General features: G+C 37.7%; 1 protein-coding gene across 2 annotated transcripts in view; it reads left to right on the top strand.

Annotated features, from left to right (window-relative positions):
• The window catches only part of Septin1 (Septin 1), a 34,620-nt gene extending 13,927 nt beyond the window's left edge, over nucleotides 1-20,693 (top strand). Inside the window, exons 1-4 of one of the 2 annotated variants that reach the window (XM_073975010.1) lie at nucleotides 14,682-14,852; nucleotides 14,972-15,423; nucleotides 15,494-15,859; nucleotides 19,336-20,693. In XM_073975010.1, coding sequence (XP_073831111.1) covers nucleotides 14,847-14,852; nucleotides 14,972-15,423; nucleotides 15,494-15,859; nucleotides 19,336-19,582 — 1,071 coding nt within the window. In that variant the 5' untranslated portion in view covers nucleotides 14,682-14,846 and the 3' untranslated portion in view covers nucleotides 19,583-20,693. Of the gene's footprint in view, nucleotides 1-14,681; nucleotides 14,853-14,971; nucleotides 15,424-15,493; nucleotides 15,860-19,335 lie in introns of those variants that run through there. The other variant, XM_073975009.1, reaches the window with a different exon arrangement.
• The last annotated feature ends 384 nt before the right edge of the window (nucleotides 20,694-21,077 follow it).

Raw genomic sequence — 21,077 nt, 5'->3', positions numbered from 1 at the left:
CAAGGTTAAGACAGGACAGACCACTGTCCTATACTGCCATTGTAAAGGGTTATCCACTTTGTGGTTTCAAAAGTAAACGTAAATAAAACACATATACAATATTTTTTCATGATATTTATTTTTTATTATAAAGTTTGAACGTTGACATTATGTGTGAAATACTACATCATTTAAAGGACCTCCATGCGAACTGTTGCAAGCATTGATTCTTTTGAGGTAATTTTCGACATATTGGGCAGCCATAAATTGACGAATGTCGGTTTTTAAATGCTCAAGAGTTGAAGGTTTATCTAAAGTCTAAAAAAGTCTGATGGTGTTAAATCGCATGATCTTGGTGGCCAGTTGATATCGCCACGACGAGAAATTACGCGGCCAGGAAATGTTTCTTGCAATAAAGTCATATCCGCTCGAGTTGTGTGGCATGTGGTACCGTGTTGAAGGCAAAAAAGTAGGTTATCAAATGGAGTTTTGACCATTTTTATGGTTTGTGTGATAGTTAAGCGATCCATTTTCGTCAATGTCAGACTTTTAGCTGAAAGGAAAAAAAATGGCTTAACAACTTAGTTTAACAGATGTCGAATTCCAGTCCCATAATTTTGAAACCACGAAATGGATTATCCATTTTTTTATTATATGCGGTCTTAGATTCCAGATTTTACCTATGGAGTTCTTACATGACCATTTTGACCGATGGTCAAGGACCACCCACAGGTTTGTCGCTTCCGTAGACACATTTAATTGCACGCCATCTAGTTTTGGCGGCACAAAGTCAGCAATATTTATTTTCCTGGTGAATAAATAGTACGAAATCGGCCCTTGCTGGATTCACATCAAGGCCATTATGGTGGGCATAGCGAGAGAGTTTTACTAGTGCACCTTGCAACAATTCAGAAAACGCAGACAAACATTTCTCTCTGATTAGAATGACCACGTCATCGTCATAGGCAACTACCCTAATTCCTAGTCTACCAAATTCCTTGAGTATACAGTTCACCACCAGAAGCCACAACAAAGAAGATAACACTCCTCCCTGTGGGGTGCCTCTATTGTCTGACTTCCTTACGGAACTCTCTCCAATGTTTGAATTGATTGGTTTGCTTTGCAGGATTCTCTCTATTGGGTTAGGGTTAGGTTAAAGGGCGCGCAGCTGTCGTAATAGACAGTTGCTCCACTCGGAGATCTTATGATCCATTGTGCCCATGCTAGGTTAGGTTAGGATAGGTTTAAGGATGCGCAGCTACAATTCATCATAGCTGGAAACCTTTTGGTCCATTGTGCTCATGCTAACTAAATTATATCCAATAATTCCTTTTTGCTTTCCTGGCCTCACTCTAATACTCAGTGAAACTATCTTTGTAAAGGTCCCAATCTGAACTAAGTTTGGTACTGCCAGCCATGTTATATGCCCTCCTGCTGACTTTTCTCAAGGGGTTAAAGTCATTAACTGCCACCAAAGCCGCCAAACCGCGCTAAACTTTATAACGCAGCTTTAGCCCGATATATACTTTTCAGGAATGTATGGATAAACATTTCGAAAATTTCTTGAAATGTTTAAATATCATGATTTTCAATCCATTTCAAAAACATGGGCCTCTCTTCATTACACGTATTTTGCTTTTTATTACTGATGTACTACGTGGTTGCATTTTTTATTTATACAATCAATATTATCTCAAACAAGGCGAGCAATGAACTTTTGCACAAAAAAAGAACAATAATTTTCTTGGTTCGAAAACATTTACTTGACAAACTGTATTTTCCCCAATTAGGCATAGTGAGTGTTTTCAATTGGATTTATTATTAAGGAAAGAAGAATTTTGGTTTTTGCGTCATGTTTTATTTGGGGTTTAAAAATCTCTAAAGACGATGGCCACTTACCCGACTGAACTTGAATGACTGCCGTTACTCATTGGTGTTCGTGTTAAAAGGTTATTTCTTAATTTGTTCAGATAGATCTGTTATGTTATGAGTTCAACCATTTGATTAAAATTAAATTTAAACTAATCTAGTCATTGTCCAAATTACGCACAGCACTTTCTTTCAAACCAGGGAAAGTAAGTCCAAAATAAAATTCAACTGCATTTTTTCGCCAGCACGAATGCCCAAAATGATCATGCAAATCAGCACCACACATTCTTTTCACTGCAGACAAAAAAAAAAACAATTTTTAATTTAAAAAATATTTATTAACAATTGAAAGTTGTGTTCAAATCGTAATGTTGTGTGCCTAGCATTTCAATTAAAAATTATTATTGTTGTGCTGAATTCTCTTCTTGTTCACGTTCTCCACCAAAATCAAGCCAGAGACCGACAGACGGACGGACAAGCGGACAATAAAGACCGACTTTCTATTGTTATTTTTTTGTTTGTTTGTTCCATTCAATACCACAAAGTGATGGCACACTACATAATCGACACAATATTTTTATTACCTCGTTTGTTGCTGTTGTTGTTTTGATTATTTTTTGAACAAAGAATTACAATAACAACAGAAAAATGAACACAAATATTATTGAGTGATTGCCGTCTGTCCGTCTGGAAATTTTCATTTGTTGTGTGGGGTCCATGGCATGCCACCACACACAAAATAAGGGAAATCACTTCAGACTCCTTTTTTGTTTAGTTTTTATTCAAATTGTGGTACCCATAAATCAATTAATACCATAGAAAAACAGAAGCCCATACCACTACTACCACCATTTACCCCATCAAGCCAGCAGAAGCGTTTAAATAATGCCATCATCATTTACGCTTGCATTCGATGATAAAGAAGACGACAACAGCCCACAAAAGCAGCAAGTCTACTGTTAGTTGGAGAGGAAAACACTCATCCATCCATTCATTCATTTAATGTTGCCTTAGACTCGAACCCAGCCAGGGCAAATGCACATTTTTTCTCCTCGAATTCGAGTTTCATGCATGTTTTGGTTCAATTTAGAATTGTTGATGTTGCTTTCTTTGAATTTCACTATAGCCTTGGCTTTTGAAGTCCGATTTTTGTTATGGTTTGCTTTGAGGGAGGATTTTGCTATTAAAAAGTATTTGACTGCTGATGTTGTTGTTACAGTTAAGATAAAATCTAACGCCATGTCTGGGTGTTTTTCTTTAGCTGTAGTTTTCGTTTTCGTAAAAGAGACATTACTCTTTCCTTTAATTGAAGCGTTTTTAATAGACCTATCCAGATAAGCTATTTCTTAATTTATTGATGGCGCCACGGCACTCAATGATGATTCTGTAACATTTTTAGGGTCAACAAACCTTAAGGTTTTGCTATGAATTGCCGTTAAATTTTGTTGGGTACCAGGGCATTGTAATGTTGAGGGAAATGAGAGATGAGCTGGCAAGACGAGGTTCCCAGTACTCTGACATCCTCGCCAAACTTAACAAGCTCTACGTAGAGAAAACCATAAAGATCTGACAGGACGGACCTGCTTGCAAGGTATCAACTTCTTTCACATCGCAAATCAGAGATCAAAATTTTAGTATCTGTCATTGGGAGCACAACGACATTTTCAGGGTGAGCACAATGGAACGCTGATCTTCGAGTAAAGTGGCTGTCTAAAAGCATCAGCAGCTGCGCATTCTATAACCTAATCTAACCACGAATTGCTTTTTCCAAGCAATAAAAAATATGAACCATCTTTAAAATATCACCAGGATTGTGGCAATAAAAGATAAATGTGGCCGAATGCAGGTTTTGACATGCTCGTCATGTGAGTTATTATTAACTCTTCTCAAAACCTGTTGCTTCATTCCTGCTTTTACATTAATTCCTATACCAAAGCAAAAAATACGAAAATACAAGACGACACCAGATCGAGGCAGGGTTGGATGCTGGATCGACAACATCATGTTGTGTTGGTGTACCGGTAAAATCTTCGTCTCCACATTAAGATGATCCACTGGTGTCATGAGGAAACACCCCGTTGCAATCCTCAGAGTGGCATTTTGGCAGATTTGAATATTCTTCCACTGCATAGCGCTAACATCTGGCGCCGCATAGCGTACCACAGACCGGCTTATTGCTTTATAAGAGGTCAACTGGGTTTCTTTGTCAAAACACAAGTGCTTTCGTTTGTTGAGGCTACTGATTGACCATTAGCAGCGGTAGATGGGCAGTTACATGACTCACGGTAAGACCAAACCAAACAGGCAAACCCAAACGGAAGCATATTATAATGTATTACTTAAGAGGAATCTTCGTCTCCTCATGTAAATAATCCACTGGATTCAAGAGGACACATATTGTAGTTATGATCTCGGCGATGCGAGAAGTCTGCATATGCTTCCACTTATATGCGCGGCCCACATATGTGTTGTACAAGGCTAGCATGGTTTCTTCGTCTGAACGCCAAGTGATGACGGCAGTGTAACCGACTAGCGCTGACCTATTTATTGACTGGAAAGTTTTGAAATTTTTAGAGGCATTCGATGGGTAGGTATGACAAATTGCCGGCGCATAACTTCAAATCAGTCGAATCTGCTCCCGTCCATTGTCAGTTACCCAACTCAGTAGTGCGATTCTCTAACACATTTTTTGAGTTACCGACAAAAATCGGTAAAATTAAAATGCTTATAATTTCGGTAATTAACGATAAGATTCGGTAAGTTAGCGAACAATAAAAAGTAGTCGTAAAATACTACCGACAGTAACAGTGTTGTCAAAAATAATTTATACTTTTCATTCATAATTTTGCGTTTTAATTCTACCGACATTTGTCGTTAACTCAAAAAATGAGTTAGAGAATCGCACTACTGGAGAGGTTATGGTTGGTTCGAAGATCATCATCACTCTCAGTTGTCTTCCTGGAAATTTTGGTCTCACTTTGGGCATTCGACCAGCAGCGAGCAATTGCAGTGGGTGGGCCGCTCTTAGAAGTGGTAACTGCAAAACTCTCCAAAATTCGGCCAGATTATTTCCTGGTGTTTGAGAAAATACGGTGTTCAGAGGTGATGAAGTTGGACGGTATGTTAATGAAGACGATAAAAGAGAGATGGTCCGACCAAGACAATAGTGGCTGATGCATGATCCTGAAGTAAGGTACCTTCTCCCCCAAATTCTAGGGGTCTAATTCGACACTACGTTCAGCCATCTGCGACAAACTGAAAAGTAGGAACAAGGTTTTCAAGTCCCTAGCCGGCAGCACTTGGGGTGCAGATAATGAAACCTTGTTGACCACACATAACGCGATAGGTCGGTGTGTGCTAAGCTATGCGGCTCCAGTTCGGCCCCCGGGATGATGTAATACGAATTGGAAAAAGACTCAAACCTGTCAGAATGCCGCCCTGAGAAAAGCAATAGGGTGCCTCCTCAAGACTTCAGTGGACCATCTACATAAGGAGGCAAAGATTCTTCCATTACAGCAACAAAATGAGATGCTTTCGTTGCAGCACTTGCTCGGGTGTTTTCGTAAGAGCCAACCCAATCACCATCTTGTGGGTAGGCCCGACACATTCAGGCACATCAGGAAGGATATCCACGCTCTAGAGGGAGGGGTCCAACGATACTGGAGATAACCCTTAGATCAACAGGCATATCAAGCAGGTTTAAATAGCATTCACACGGACGCTGTTGCTAAGGACATAAGCAAATATAATGTGAATAAGGTCCTCGGAGTACATCCCCCATCTATCACAGCTGAGGAGCGGTAGGTGCCACGACAAACCAGACATTTGGGAAGCAAGCAAATCAAGCAAAATATTGATTCTGCCACGGGCTTAACTTCTTCGATGCAACTATATAACGGTCTTTAAACTGCCAATGAACTTTTTTTGCCTTGGTTTTTAAACAACCAAATGTGGCTACAAGTTTCTTTTTTTGCGCTTCACTTGGTCTGAATTATCAAAGCAAAAAAAAAAAACGTTTTTTTATCTTCTTCCATTATTAGTATTTTGCAATTATGTGCTGTGCTGGTATGTTCATGTTTTACCATATTTCTTCTTCCTACTCAAGCTGATATGATGTATAATATGAAAACTACAAACCTTCAAACATACACATCTAGGCATTGACAAACTAATACTGTATGTTTTGGCTTTTGTTTTTAAGCTTTTCACCATTGTTTTTCATGTGTATTTGGGGTTTCCCATACTCAACTAGGAGAAAAATGGCCTTCAATAGTTCTCATAATTAGGTTGAACATTTTAGGGTTATTGATTTATGACATTATTGTTTGTTATTCATTTTCTAACTATTTCTAGCAAAAAAAAAACGCAAAACAATATTGAATTGTTCCAATTCTTCTTGAAAAACGCTTCTGCACATCAATCTTTGCAATAATTTTGCTTTGCTACTGTTATTCCAATTATTTACATTGAACAACAATTTATTTGTATTCCAAACAAAGGCAGAGTCAAAGTTATAAAAAATATTTTTTGTACTGAACACAGCTGTAAGATGAAGTGCAGTTACATGCCTTCACACATATAGTTTATTCTTCAAGCGCGAAAAACAACTTTGAAGTGTAATAAGTATGAAAAAAGGCCGGCGAAGCCGACTGCAATATACCCTAAGCCTATGTCTGTTAACACAGGATCTACAAGCGGTAAAAATTGAAGATCTTTCTTAAATTGGATTTAAGCGCAAATTAGAATGCGTTTTATCGGGGATTTGCCAGGATGAGTGGACACAATAACTATCCAATAATTAAATATAACAATTTTGAACTTTTGTGCGGAAAGTAACAGAGTAAGTGTTCCTTATATTCGAAAGTCCGAATTAAAATTAACTATAAATTAAAAAACGTTCTTATATAACATCTACCATTCAATGCCGTGACATAGAAAAGCCGATTAGTATATTGGACCAAGGCCATACATTATCTTTCTCCAGCTCTTTCAATTACATTCTTGACTTGTTAGTTTTCACTTGTAATTGTTTTTCTCGTTTTGTGTCTTAATTCCTCATTCATATACATCTAAGTAGGTTTTAAATAATTGAATTAACCTCTGGTTAATTTACATTTGTAATGCGGTATTACATATTTATTTAAAATCATTTAAATTGCTAATAATGATAATGCCGATGCCTACTACTTCGTCGTATCATATTAAGTTCCGTCAAACAGTTCAGTTCGTATGTTTAGCAAAATGGGAAGGAATACCAACTATTGTCATACATTTATGGTATAATATGATGATCACTATTTGGTTTCGACGGTTTACTTAAAACTTGATGCCCTTAGGTTATCCTTCTCCCAAGACATTTACTATCGTCGTAATTCATTCATTGGAAATGTGCTTTGTAATTCCGATTAGCATTTATGATTATTCATTATCTTCAAAGTTGTTATTACTACGAAATGAATCATTAAAATTATTAAACGGATGGATTTTATCAGAAAATATTGAGCAAAGCGTCGCCGAACAGTGGTTTGATTTGCCTAATTATAATGTATTATGTGCATCGGAAAAACGTACGGGGTACATATCATCTAGCCAACAGTTAATATATGGTTTTATACACTTTGGAGATTGCGTTTATAGCTGCGAATCTCTATTAAATTACCACTGTTTAATTTGTTAGCTCATTCATTGGTATTTAGCTTTTAAGACAAAAAACTTGAATGAAATTAATTTGGAATGCAAACCAACTGCCATAGTAGAGCAATTTTAAAATGTGTGCCACATAAAAAATAGCCAATTGTTCATAATTTGTCAAAAGGTGAAATATGTAACTACATATGCGTCAAGTGTAAAATATGGTGGATATCAAATAGATCGTCATGGAATGTGTATGAGATAGAAACTAGTTCAGGGTTAAAACAGGTTCTGGTTGAATTTTAGAGATAAGACCAAATATCATAGCAGAGTCGATGGCATGAACGTGATGAATTTCTCAGTTCGAACATCAACGAGGTATCGCAATGGAATTCAAAAGATAATTCAATAACAACAATTCCAAATAGTGTTTTAGAACAATTGAAGGTTTGCAACATTTTTATCGTTTCGAGGAAATTATGGGCAACGTTTAAAATTCACTTTCTAAACCTATCAAATCAAACCAATCAAAGCAAATGCGACCGGGCTAGCAAAAACGTGGTGAGCTTCGTCGTACAAAGCCATTAGACTCAAGAGTGAGAGATCTTACTCTTGAAGTCAACCGACTAGTATGCGAGCATAAGCAGAAAAAGTGACTAGACCAACTGAAGCCATGATGAGAAGCAGTTTCTCAGTTGCCCAACATCAACATGGATTACAGAAAATGCACAGCACCACAACAGCATTACACGTCATTTCCACAAATACTGAAGGACTTCGATAACGTCAACTAAGCCAATCTGTTCGAGGACAGCCGTGTTTGAAACGTTGAATACTCCACAATATGTGTGGGTTCAGTCGTTTGTGCAATTCAGAATTAAGAAGTCTAAGACCCGTAGAGTGAAACAGAGAGTTCCCCAAGACGGGGTGATATCTCCAGAACTGTTTAACATCTTCCTTCCTGAAATTCCTCACCCTCCAGAAGGCATAGAGATTATAATCCGAATACATTAGGATTAATGTAGATCTTGGTGTCGGATCCTATCGTAGATGACATACAGTGTCGGCCAAAACTACATTTAGTACATTTTTTTTATTTATTTATATCTTTACTAGCAAAATGCCCGCTACTTCGTATGCGGAAAATAAATAATATTCAAATAAACATTTAATATGGTGAACACTGAACATTTTTATGTACCTATAGCTATTTAAATTGATATTTAATTTCTTTCAAGTACTGTTAGTGCATGATTTGTTCGAATCTCAAAAAAAAAAAACAGACCTCTACACTTCAACAGCGACCTCCATTTTAAATATCAGTCCGAATTTTAGAATTTGTGATATCAAAATGTAGAAAACCGATCGATTCCCCGGTCAGGCAACATCAAATTTTCGACGGTTGCAAAATACCCCTCAGTAATGTTGGTGACATTTACTGAGTATTTCAGTCATGTAAAACTTCTCTACAAATGGTGTCGTAAGGCACGCCGTTCGGACTCGGCGATAATCAGTACGTCCCATATCATTGATCTAATATGAATCGGGGTGCACTCATTGATATGAGAGAAGTCTCCCTTGGGATGTTTGTGAAACAATTATTACATTATTTAGAAACCGAATTCGTGTTAACATAGAAACAAAAGAACATTATTCAGTACAATTTTTAGAATCCAGAACCTTAGCTCATTAGCTTGTTACAGTTTTAGCTCTACTTGTTCACCCAATGTCAATAGTATTACATGTGGAAACCTTTAATACATTTAAAGGTGGATTTTAATAAACATTCTGATCCAATCTCAACAGTGATCCTCACAACAAATTTCAATTATCGATTCACCCAATACCAGTGCTTCAATATTTAGTATTACTTAACACTCCTAGTACATTTATGGTACGACCACTTCTAAAAATGAACCTGTCAAATAGACAATAACCTTTTCCTTAGCCCAATACCAAATTGATTGCAATTTTGTACTTTTCACACACTAATTATATTATTCCAGCTTCATTGCTACACCAACGTCAAATTTAATACCATTGTGTATTTCTCAATAAGTCAGCCAGCCCTAAGCCTAATTTCAGAATTTGTATGCATTTAAAAAAAAATCTTATCTAAACACCAACACCATCCTTCAACAACAATTCGAAATTCCACTTTATCCCTTCAACGCCAAACTGGTACCAAATTCAGTACCTATAATATGTATAAATTAAAAAACTACTACCTTTTATCCAAAACATAATCCCAACCGCAATTTAGTATTTTTCGTATACATAAGTACGTACACATAATATCGAATTTCACAATTTCAACTCTAATAATTTACACAATAACAGTTTGAACCAAATTCTGTGCCACTTTTGTAATTTTGTAAGTATATCCACAACCACATCCATATATCAACCCTACACATCAAGAGGGTCTATAATACCAAATTTCCGAATTCCATCTCTATTCATAATACCATTAATACTTTTCGTATGAAAGTACGAATTTCAATAACTATCTCCAACAGTAATTCCAAATTTCAGGATACTACCCTATCCGTCCAACTAAAAGTAAATTGTACGAAATTAAGTACCATTAAGTACTTTTCGTAACCATAAGTACGAACTTCCAAAACTATCTCAGTCCTACACTCCAACAGTAATCTAAAATTCAGGATTCCAGCAAATATAAATTGTACCAATTTAGTACCACTTAGTACATTCCGTGCCCATAAGTACGAATTTCCAAAACTTCCTTAACCCTACACTCCAACAATAACCTTAACTCGAAATTCCTGGATTCCTACTCTATCCGTTCACCCAAATATAGATTATACTAAATTAAGTGTCATTTAGTACATTCCATACCCATAAGAACGAATTTCCAAAACCACCTCAATCCTACACTCCATAAGTAATCTTAATTATAAATTTCAGGATTCTAGCTCTATCTGTTTACCCAAATCCGAAATGTACAAAACTTAGTACCATTTAGTACTTTCCGTACCCATAAGTACGAACATCCGAAACCACCTCAATCCTACACTCCATAAGTAATCATAATTCCAAATTTCAGGATTCCAGCTCTATTCGTTCACCCAAAATTTAAAGTATACCAAAGTTAGTACCATTTAGTACTTTCCGTACCCATAAGTACGAATTTCCAAAACTACCTCAATCTTACACCCCATAAGTAACTTTAATTATAAATTTCAGGATTCTATCTGTTCACCCAAATCCAAATTGTGCCAAATTTAGTACAACTTGTCCAATCCTACAGCCCAATAGAAATCTTAATTCAATATATCAAGATTCCAGCTCTGTCCGTTTACCTAAATTTAAATTGTACCAAATTTAGTACCATTGTACCAAATTTAGTATTTTCCGTACCCATAGGTACGAATTTCCAAGATTAACTCAATACTACAGTCCAACAGCAATCTTGATTCCAAATTACAGGATTCCACCTATATCCATTCACCCAAATCCAAATTGTACCAAATTCACGACCGTTTAGTACTTTTCGTGCGAATAAGTACAAATTTTCAAAACTCAATCCTAACTCTAACAATAATAGTAATTCAAAATTTCAGGATTCCACCTCTATCCATTCACCCAAATCCAAATTGTACCAAATTTAGTACTTTTCGTACACATAAGTACGAATTTCCAAAATAACCCTCATATCTCAATCCTACTCTTCAATACTAGTCTTAATTTTAAAATTCAAGTTTCCAGCTTTATCCGTTCACTCAATCCAAATTGTACTAAATTTAGTACACTTTAGTACTTTTCGTACACATGAGAACGAATTTCCTTTCATAAACACCACCTGCCATCCTTTATTTCCATACCAAATTTCAAGATTCTAGCTATAGCCGTTCAAAATATACAACTGGTACTACATTTTATAACTTTTAGTACTTTTCGTACACTTCTAGGTCGAAATTCTAAAAACCCTTTGATACATCTTTCTAACTCTCCACCAGTGACCCTCATCCCAAATTTCAGAATTCTAGCTTTTCCCGTTTGCCTAATACAAAGGGTACCATATTTAGTACCATTTGGTACTTTTCGTACCCTTCCAGTTCGACTTTCCAAAAACCGAGCCTTATCTCACGCCTACATACCAACACCAACCTACACTCAAAATTTCAAGCTTCTAGCTTCATCCGTTTCGTCTGGGCATTGATTATAAGGCGGTCAGCCACACAATTGAGACAATTTTTAGTACATTTTAGTGCTTTTCGCATCCTTCTAGGACGAATTTCCAAAAACCCAGCCTTATCGAGCACCTTCGCCCCAAGATTAACCCTCAGACAAAATTTCAAGATTCTAGCTTCAGCCGTTTCGTCTGAGCGTTGATTATTAATCAGTCAGCCATACCATTGTTAGTACATTTTAGTACTTTTCGCACCCTTCTAGGACAAATTTCCAAAAACCCAGCCTTATCGGGCACCTTCGCCACAGGTCTAACCCTCACCCAAATTTTCAAGATTCTAGCTTCAGCCGTTTCGTCTGAGCGTTGATTATTAATCAATCAGCCACACAAATGTTACCATTTTTAGTAAATTTTAGTGCTTTTCGCACCCTTGTAGGACAACTTTCCAAAAACCCAGCCTTATCGAGCACCTTCGCCCCAAGACTAACACTCACACAGTCGGCCCCCACACAAATTTGACCATTTTTAGTACATTTTAGTGCTTTTCGCACCATTGTAGGACGAATTTCCAAAAACCCAGCCTTTTCGAGCACCTTCGCCCCAAGACTAATCCTCACCCAAAATTTGGGAATTCTAGCTTCAGCCGTTTCGTCTGGGCGTTGATTCTTAGTAGGCCCCCACACAAATTTGACCATTTTTAGTACATTTTAGTGCTTTTCGCACCCTTGTAGGACGAATTTCCAAAAACCCAGCCTTATCGAGCACCTTCGCCCCAAGACTAATCCTCACCCAAAATTTGGGAATTCTAGCTTCAGCCGTTTCGCCTGGGGGTTGATTCTTAGTCGGCCCCCCACACAAATTTGACCATTTTTAGTACATTTTAGTGCTTTTAGCACCCTTGTAGGACGAATTTCCAAAAACCCAGCCTTATCGAGCACCTTCGCCCCAAGACTAATCCTCACCCAAAATTTGGGAATTCTAGCTTCAGCCGTTTCGTCTGGGCGTTGATTCCTAGTCGGCCCCCACACAAATTTGACCATTTTTAGTACATTTTAGTGCTTTTCGCACCCTTGTAGGACGAATTTCCAAAAACCCAGCCTTATCGAGCACCTTTGCCCCAAGACTAATCCTCACACAAAATTTGGGGATTCTAGCTTCAGCCGTTTCGTCTGGGCGTTGTAGATCACATCATCACTTTACTCTTTTATATATATAGATTATTGGAAAAACAAAAATAAGGAATTCAGAATTTAATAAACAAAAGTTAAAATTAAAAAAAATATATCGCAAATATAAGCGGACAAAACTAAAGCACCCCCCAATTTGAGGTACAACAAAAACTATTGAAATCAATATTTCGTTGCGTATCCTCTATTCTGGATGACACAATCACATCTTTTAGGCATAGAGGATACTAAATTATTAATTACTGAAGGCAAAATAATTGATTTTCGGAAAATTTAGCTTAAATCCTCAAAATACTAAAAATCGGAAGTTACCGTTATATGGGAGCTATACCCAAACGTGGACCCAGGTTCACGATTTTTGGTGGGTATGTTTTGTAACCACTAGGAACCCTATGTACCAAATTACAGCAAATTTAGTTGGAAAATGTGGCTTAAATATCCAAAATACCTAAGAACGGAAGGTACCGCTATAAGAGGGCTATACCAAAACATTAGCCGATATTGTTCATATTCATCCAAAAATGATGCTACAGCATCCTCTGGTCAAATACAAAACCGCTTAGTTTTAAAAATTAGCATAAGAACGATTCACCGAAGAACGGTAGACGTCGACTGTATGTGATAGGGTAAATGTCTACATAGCTGACATAGTGCTGTTCTTATATCTGAGGAATATGAAAAAAAATCATTGCCACTCTGTTCACCACATAGACGGCTGTTCACCACTTCGACGGCTGACACTCTGTTCACCACTTAGAGGACTGAAATAAGGCTCGCCCTGAACATATTGGGTCAGTCCGGTACGAAAGAACCCCGTTCGCTGCTGGGTGCATCAGCACCACAGGATGTTGTCGATGCAGTACCTGCTTGGGTGTTATCGCAGTAAGCATCCCTGTCACGATCAACTGGACAGGCTTCCCAACGCAGGCACGTCAGCAAGGATCGGAGATGTCCAATGTTATAAACAAGAACCTCTAGATCAACGAACCTATGAGGGTCTGAATAACATTTACACGGTTGCCGTTGAGCAGGCAGTGCATAGGTATGGCGTGATTGCCGCACTTGGAGACCATGACACTATATCCAACACATATCCCACATGTGGATTGGGACCGCAGGACACACTGCACTTGTTAAGCCGCCCAACTAACCACACTCTTCTCGAGTCTAGACACAGAGGAATCAGAACCATAACATATTTGCGTACAAGAATAGCTACCCTCCATTTCAAGAAAACTTCTGTTTTATTACCCTTATATTTTATTAAAATCAATCAATTTTACTGAATATGTTTCATTCGAATTTTGGTTTGCATCATCGACTGTGACACTGTCTTAATATTTTTGTGTTTCTTTTTTCTTCTTCTCGGTCATTCTTATTTAAAACAATACCCCCAATTATGGTCATACAACTATTTCCCGTCGTCTACATATTGATGCGATGAGATGATATTCTTCTTTCTTGCTCTTGTTTCGATTTCCATACAGAGCCTAAATTGAAAAGCGCACGTACGCATAGGCATTTGCCGCCTCAGCAAGCCATTCACTAAAGATAACAAGAAGACACAGCATGAGGGAATGAGGAAAAAAATCATTACAATCATTACACATTTTTGTCAGTGAAACGTCATTTACACTTGAGTATTGCTTTAACGTTCTTCTTTACGGCAGAACTCATGGGAGTAAACTTGCAATACCCACAGCAAATGCATTACTGCACACACAGTGTGGCCACAAAGCCGCCACATGTGGGGAACGTTGATACATATATTTTTACATTCTTATTGACAAACTAACATTCCACTCTGCTCGACTCGTACCCGCCACAAGTAAACAACTCTGCGACTGATTTACATTTGAAGTGGCATCACGTTTCTTTTGCATTGTCATTCGAACAGCAATCGTCTAAGGGGCTGCAGTCAAACAACAACAAACAACGGGTGTGTCACCATCATCATCACCTGCTCAAGTTATCGTATGAGGAGTAATAGAAATTGATATTGTTGCTATTCGAATTCGCGTTGTGCCATGAAGGTGCAAAACAAACACATTTATTTGTTTCACTTGTTTTATTTTATTTACCTCTTCCATATTCCTCTTTGAAATGCATTAAATTCTTATATTTGTATCCTCATTTCTCTCTTTCTTTGCAGTTTTCCAGCATTGAAACTCCCGGCTATGTGGGTTTTGCCAATCTACCCAATCAGGTGCACCGCAAATCAGTGAAAAAAGGTTTTGAATTCACTCTTATGGTTGTGGGCGAATCTGGTTTGGGTAAATCAACACTGGTCAACAGTTTGTTTCTCACAGATTTATATCCGGAACGCATAATACCCGATGCCGTGGAGAAGCAAAAACAAACAGTCAAATTGGAAGCCTCAACAGTGGAGATTGAGGAGCGTGGTGTTAAATTGCGTTTAACGGTTGTGGACACACCCGGTTTCGGTGATGCCATCGATAATTCGGATAGTTTTAGTGCCATATTGGAGTATATTGATGAACAGTATGAACGTTTCCTGCGTGATGAAAGTGGTTTAAATCGTCGCAATATTGTCGATAATCGCATACATTGTTGTTTTTATTTTATATCACCTTTTGGTCATGGGTAAGGAAAATCGTATTTGTAGCGCATTTGGTCCCACAACAATTAACTTGTTTTGTCTTTTGCATTTCAGTCTTAAACCTCTTGATGTTGAATTCATGAAAAAACTACATTCCAAAGTCAATATTGTGCCTGTGATTGCCAAAGCCGACTGCCTCACAAAAAAGGAAATTCTGCGTTTAAAATGTCGCATTATGCAAGAAATTGAAGACCATGGCATCAAAATCTATCCTCTGCCCGATTGTGATTCAGACGAGGATGAAGACTACAAGGAACAGGTGAAACAATTAAAAGCCGCAGTGCCATTTGCCGTTTGTGGTGCCAATACTCTACTCGAAGTTAAGGGCAAAAAAGTCAGAGGACGTTTATATCCATGGGGTGTTGTTGAAGTGGAAAATCCAGAACATTGTGATTTTATTAAGCTGAGAACTATGTTAATGTAAGTAAAGACTTGAGGTAATAATTTGATTTGACAGCCACGTCATATTAAAGTATCGAATTTCACAACGGATCACTGAAAACACGAACTTTGTAGATATCTATAATATTAAAAGTAAAGTTTGGTTGTTGATGGACTAAAGCATATTCCATCCACTGTCGGGGGATACAATGATAGTATAATTATATATCTTATGGTATTGGGTTTTGATGCAAACTTCTTGATCAAAGTACTAATAGTTTGTTGTATAATCGTGGTCATTGAACCTTCCTCCTGTTATTACTACTGTCTCGCCTAAAATAGTTTGTGGCGACTGGCGCACAGGTTTACATGGCCGATTATGCAACGTTTTAAAAACGCATGGGCCTTCGATAGGTCAAGAGCCACCATATTTGTTCGGTCACACGCCATGTTCTGGTTTAGCCTTCTACTGATATGTGTGTATATGGCGTGTAATGATGTTGTGGTGGAACTGCAGATGGTCATATCGCCGATCAATGGCTGTGTCCTACAATATATTTTCGGCATCCGTTTAGGGGTTGGAAGGTAATAGCCGTCTGGACATTTCAATTCTCATCACAAACTTTGACATTCCATCCTAGTTAGTGAGCAGAAGATTATAGCGTGGACGAATAAATTGGTAGCTGCGCATGTTGCATTAGTCATGCGCATGCCAGTTCTGTTAAGAGTCTCTAAAATATCAAAGAGCAACAAACAGCCTATTCCGCTGGGCTAAGGGCCCAAGTGGGTGCAATACGACGGCAGCGGCTTCCTTCGTGCGGGATTTGTCCGAAACCAAATGTGTTTCGGCCAGCGGCTGCCAAACTGGCATCATATGGTGCTACAAGAACAACAACAACTCAAGTGGGTGCTGACAAAAGTAGAAAGCTTGATGTCCTCCTGTTATACAATGGGGCGTTCAGTTGTTGTTGTTGTAATAACGCAAATATGTTCGTTCATATACTACTTTACTCAATTTTGGGGTTCCTCTGTGTCCAGGGTGCCACCGTGGTGCAATGGTACCCAGCAAAAAGTTTGCCTCCAAAGAGGCAGTTAAACGATATGTACAAGTGATCTGGAAGTGCATCAAATTATGCATTTTCACTCATGATTTTCACATGAGCGTGACTATTGAAAGAGGCACTGCATTTTAACTGACCCTTTGGCACTGCATTTTAACTGACTCTTTGGCATAGCATTTTAACTAACCCTTTGGGGTAGAATGGGAGGCAGCCCAAAGCACGTGTTTTGATTGATACAGGCATTCTGCGGAAATTGTGCAAGCCATTACAAAATATCCCAGAAAAAAATGCATTTATTATTTGTGTAAAACAAAAAATATTAAGAACTTTATTACATTAACACAAATTATGAAAATTCTCCATTGAATTCAATCGCAAACGTGCATGTTTCCTCCGCTCTCCATTTAATCCAAGCTGAACTGTTTTTGTTTCATCTGCAAAATGGTTTGTCTTACCATCACCAGTTAAGTTTTCCGACATGTACTCCAACAGCACTCCATTCGGAAATTTTCTTCTCGTGAGTTACCGGAAAATGTTCACAAATTAAATATTATTTAGTTTGTATTAACAAATGTTTGGAAATGTTAACACGCTTATCTCTTTTTGTAAAATGTATACCGCTGCCTGTAGAGATGTACAACTGATTTATGTGCATGTAGGGATCTCTAACAACTGCTAATAAAATGTAGCGAACGGAGTGCCTTTTTCACGACTCCGTTTGGACTGCATCCGGATGCTGTTAAATTGTGAGGAATTGGAGTGCCTCTTTCACGACTCCGCTGAACTGCATCCGGATGTTGTTAGAAAGTGACAAGTGGATGTGATTCTTTGGATTGCATCCAAATTCAGTTAAAATGTGAGGACTGGAGTGCCTTTTTCACGACTCCGTTTGAACTGCATCAAAACATGCCGTGACAGAACTAGTCCAAATTGCACTACTTCCAATTTATTTTGCTGGTTATGCACTCCCGCCTTGCACACTTAGGTAGTGGGTTCGATTTCCCGGCCAGGCAAAATAACAAATTTCAACGGTGGCAAAATACCCCTCAGTAATGTTGACAACATTTCCTGAGTATTTCAGCCATGTAAAACTTATCTACAAGTGGTGTCTTAGCACACGCCGTTCGGACTCGGCAATAAACAGTAGGTCTCTTATCATTGAGCTAATAAGAATCGGGGTGCACTCATTGATATGAGAGAAGCCTCCCTTGTCCCGTATGGGATGTTTGTGGAACAATTATACTCTGTGTCCAGGTTCTAAATTTCTGCAAACTGGACTTCGTCAATAAGGAATCAGGAGCCAGGTAAGTGGAGTTATTTTGGAAGATAAACAAATGCAGCGTGTTGCGCGGCCTCATTCCACAGGCAGGGAAAGTGTTGCCAATCTTGTCGCCCATTTGGACAATATTAATTGAGGCGGCTGCATAGTCTGGATCTTTGTACTGCCTGCGCAACTACATCAGTGTGAATGCAATTCAAGCCTGCATTACAGGCTCGTGATCTAGACATTTTCCCTTATACCTCGACCCTCTCTCCAGATCATGAAGATCTCTCCCGACGTGCCTGATGCGTATTGGATAGTTTTCGCTTATGCTCGTCTATTAGCCTGTTGACTTCAAGAGTAAGTTCCCTAGCACTTGTGCCATCAGGGTTCGTACGACGAAGCTTATCACGTTCATTTGCTCATACCGTTGCCTCTGCTGGAAAATTTGGTTTGATTTTGGGTATTCGACCTGCACGTGTATATATCGAGCTGCTGCTGTAGTGGTGATGTCCCGGAAAGTTCTCTCAGCTACACGAGTATCTGAGTAAATGGGCAGCTCTCTGAAGCGACGATTGGTAAATTCTCTGAACCCTTGCCATGGTTCTTTCCATGGCTCAGGAAAACACGGCGTTCAGAGGTTGTGAAATCGGGTGGTCTAATTACGGAGACGACGATAGGAAGGTGGTCTCCGCCAAGTGAAATGACGGGTTGCCAGGATACGTCATTCCTCAGATGTCATTTATCAGAGCAGTGGCAATCTCCTCTTATCCAGGAATGTTGTATTTCCGGGCGGTTGAAAAAGAACTTGTGGCGTTAGATGCTGCGTTGATGAAGAGCAGGACGACGAAATTAAAGACACACTGGGCGATGTTTTGGCGCTGCAAGCTGCAACATACCTATCGCTGTGTGTTTGCAAATACAGCAACGCGACTAATTATGAGGTCGGTTAATTAATTTAGGCAGAGCTTTTATTTTCTTTATGTTAATGTTTGGTCTGTCCTTCTTTAGCAAGTTTTGAATTTTACAACTGTTTGAGTAAAAAGGGAACATCCAGTAAAATTTTGCAAAAACTGTTACAAATTAACTTATAATAATTGAACGCTTTCCGAATAAATTCAATATTTAAACTCGCTATACATTCACAGAACATTTAACAAATTGCTTTTCATTGTTAACATCTCATTTTGCAGTACCCACATGCAAGACCTTCAAGAGGTTACACAGGAAGTACACTATGAAAATTATCGTTCCGATCGTTTGGCCAAGGGCATTAAAAACAAAGAAAATGGCATAATTAAACCTGAACGTGATTCCATGGTGCCCACACAAATTGTTTTAACTGATAAAGACCGGATACTACAAGAAAAGGAAGCTGAACTCAGGCGTATGCAGGAAATGTTGGCCCAAATGCAAGCCAAGATGCAAGCTCAACAATAAGTCTTTGGGTAGTATTATTAGTCCACTAACTAAATCAAGTGGAGAAAAAAAAACAAATACACTGAAATATAGACAAACAGATCCACTCACACACAAACACATTTCATCTGTTAGGCATAGACATTTTTTATAATTTAACACAAAAAATAATGGTGCCGAATTTCAAATGATTTTTTCTTCTTCTATTTTTTAACGTGTATGTATTTATGTATGTAGAATATCTCAATTTTTTTGTGTACTAATTTTAAAATGTGGTTTGTGTGAATGTTACACAAAACATAAGAAAAATTATTTGAAATTCCAAAACGTTACAAATCTCTCCCTAATTATTATTAAAACAAAATAAACATTATTTATATAAGTATTACTGAAAACAAATATCAAAACTACAATATACATTGAACACTTTAAAGTGTGAAACTAGTAAAACTACATAACTTTCAATTGAAATCGGGGAGAGTTGCATACCAAAAGAATTGGTGTTACACAAATGCAGCAGATGGTGAGAGAGACCAAGTGGCAAATATGTTCGCAATTTATAGCAATTGTCCTTAACGGACAAAGATTTTATATTTATATCCAAGCAACAATAGACCTGTGAGGAGTTTATATATAAAAATTGTATAAAAATTCTGATTAAGGCTAAGTGTGTTAAGGTCGAGTAAATTTGAGATTCGTTTTCCTTACTCTCTGCTGTATAAAATGTTCTCAATTTCAATTGAAAGTTACATAGCTGTTGTGTTTTATTACAGATTTTCCATTTTATTGACAAACACCGACTCCAGTTCAGGCCTTCCGACAAACAAATACATACCACACTCTCATACACATCTACACAAATGACAAACATTTTATAGTGCATATTTTTAGGCGTAACTAGGTGACGCATATAAAGAATCACCTAACCCTACAAAACAAAACAAATCGAACTTCTTGTTTGTTAAACAATTGTTAAACTAGACTAAACACAAAAAACACACAACAACACTTATTGAAACGTAGAGAAAACACATGATGATGATTTGTTTTGAATCATTTCTCATTCTCACCTCAATATCTTCTGTAACGTCCTAAACCTAATTCCTATCAAAGTTAAACAAATTAAAATATGCTCAACCTACAATCAAAGTAATAAAAAATTAAAGGAAAATATAAACAATTTTATGTGTTTTACAAATAGATTAAGTCTTGAATTGACAACAAAAGTAATTCTTTGGGCTTTACCTTATTATATAAGTATTACCATTATTATTTCAATAGTTTTCAGTAGCAGTAGCATAATTTTATAAGAATTTTTTTGAATGCAATGCGAAATACAAGATGAATTTTCAAAACTCATTTCAAAGAATTAAAGAACATCTTAGTCGGAGAAGTAGAAAGTGTATTGTCTCTTTCTCTCCTGAAACTGAATAATCTTCCAACAAAATTTTCAGTGTTTGCCACAAGAGCAACTTAAAATTTTCCACAAAATTCTTGATTTTCAATTCTAATGCAT

Source organism: Musca autumnalis, unplaced genomic scaffold, assembly GCF_047663935.1.
Source record: "Musca autumnalis isolate F117 unplaced genomic scaffold, ASM4766393v1 scaffold_3, whole genome shotgun sequence".
Lineage (NCBI taxonomy): Eukaryota > Metazoa > Arthropoda > Insecta > Diptera > Muscidae > Musca > Musca autumnalis.
The sequence above is the reverse complement of the archived record's forward strand: the minus strand, read 5'-3'. Positions and strand labels throughout refer to the sequence as shown.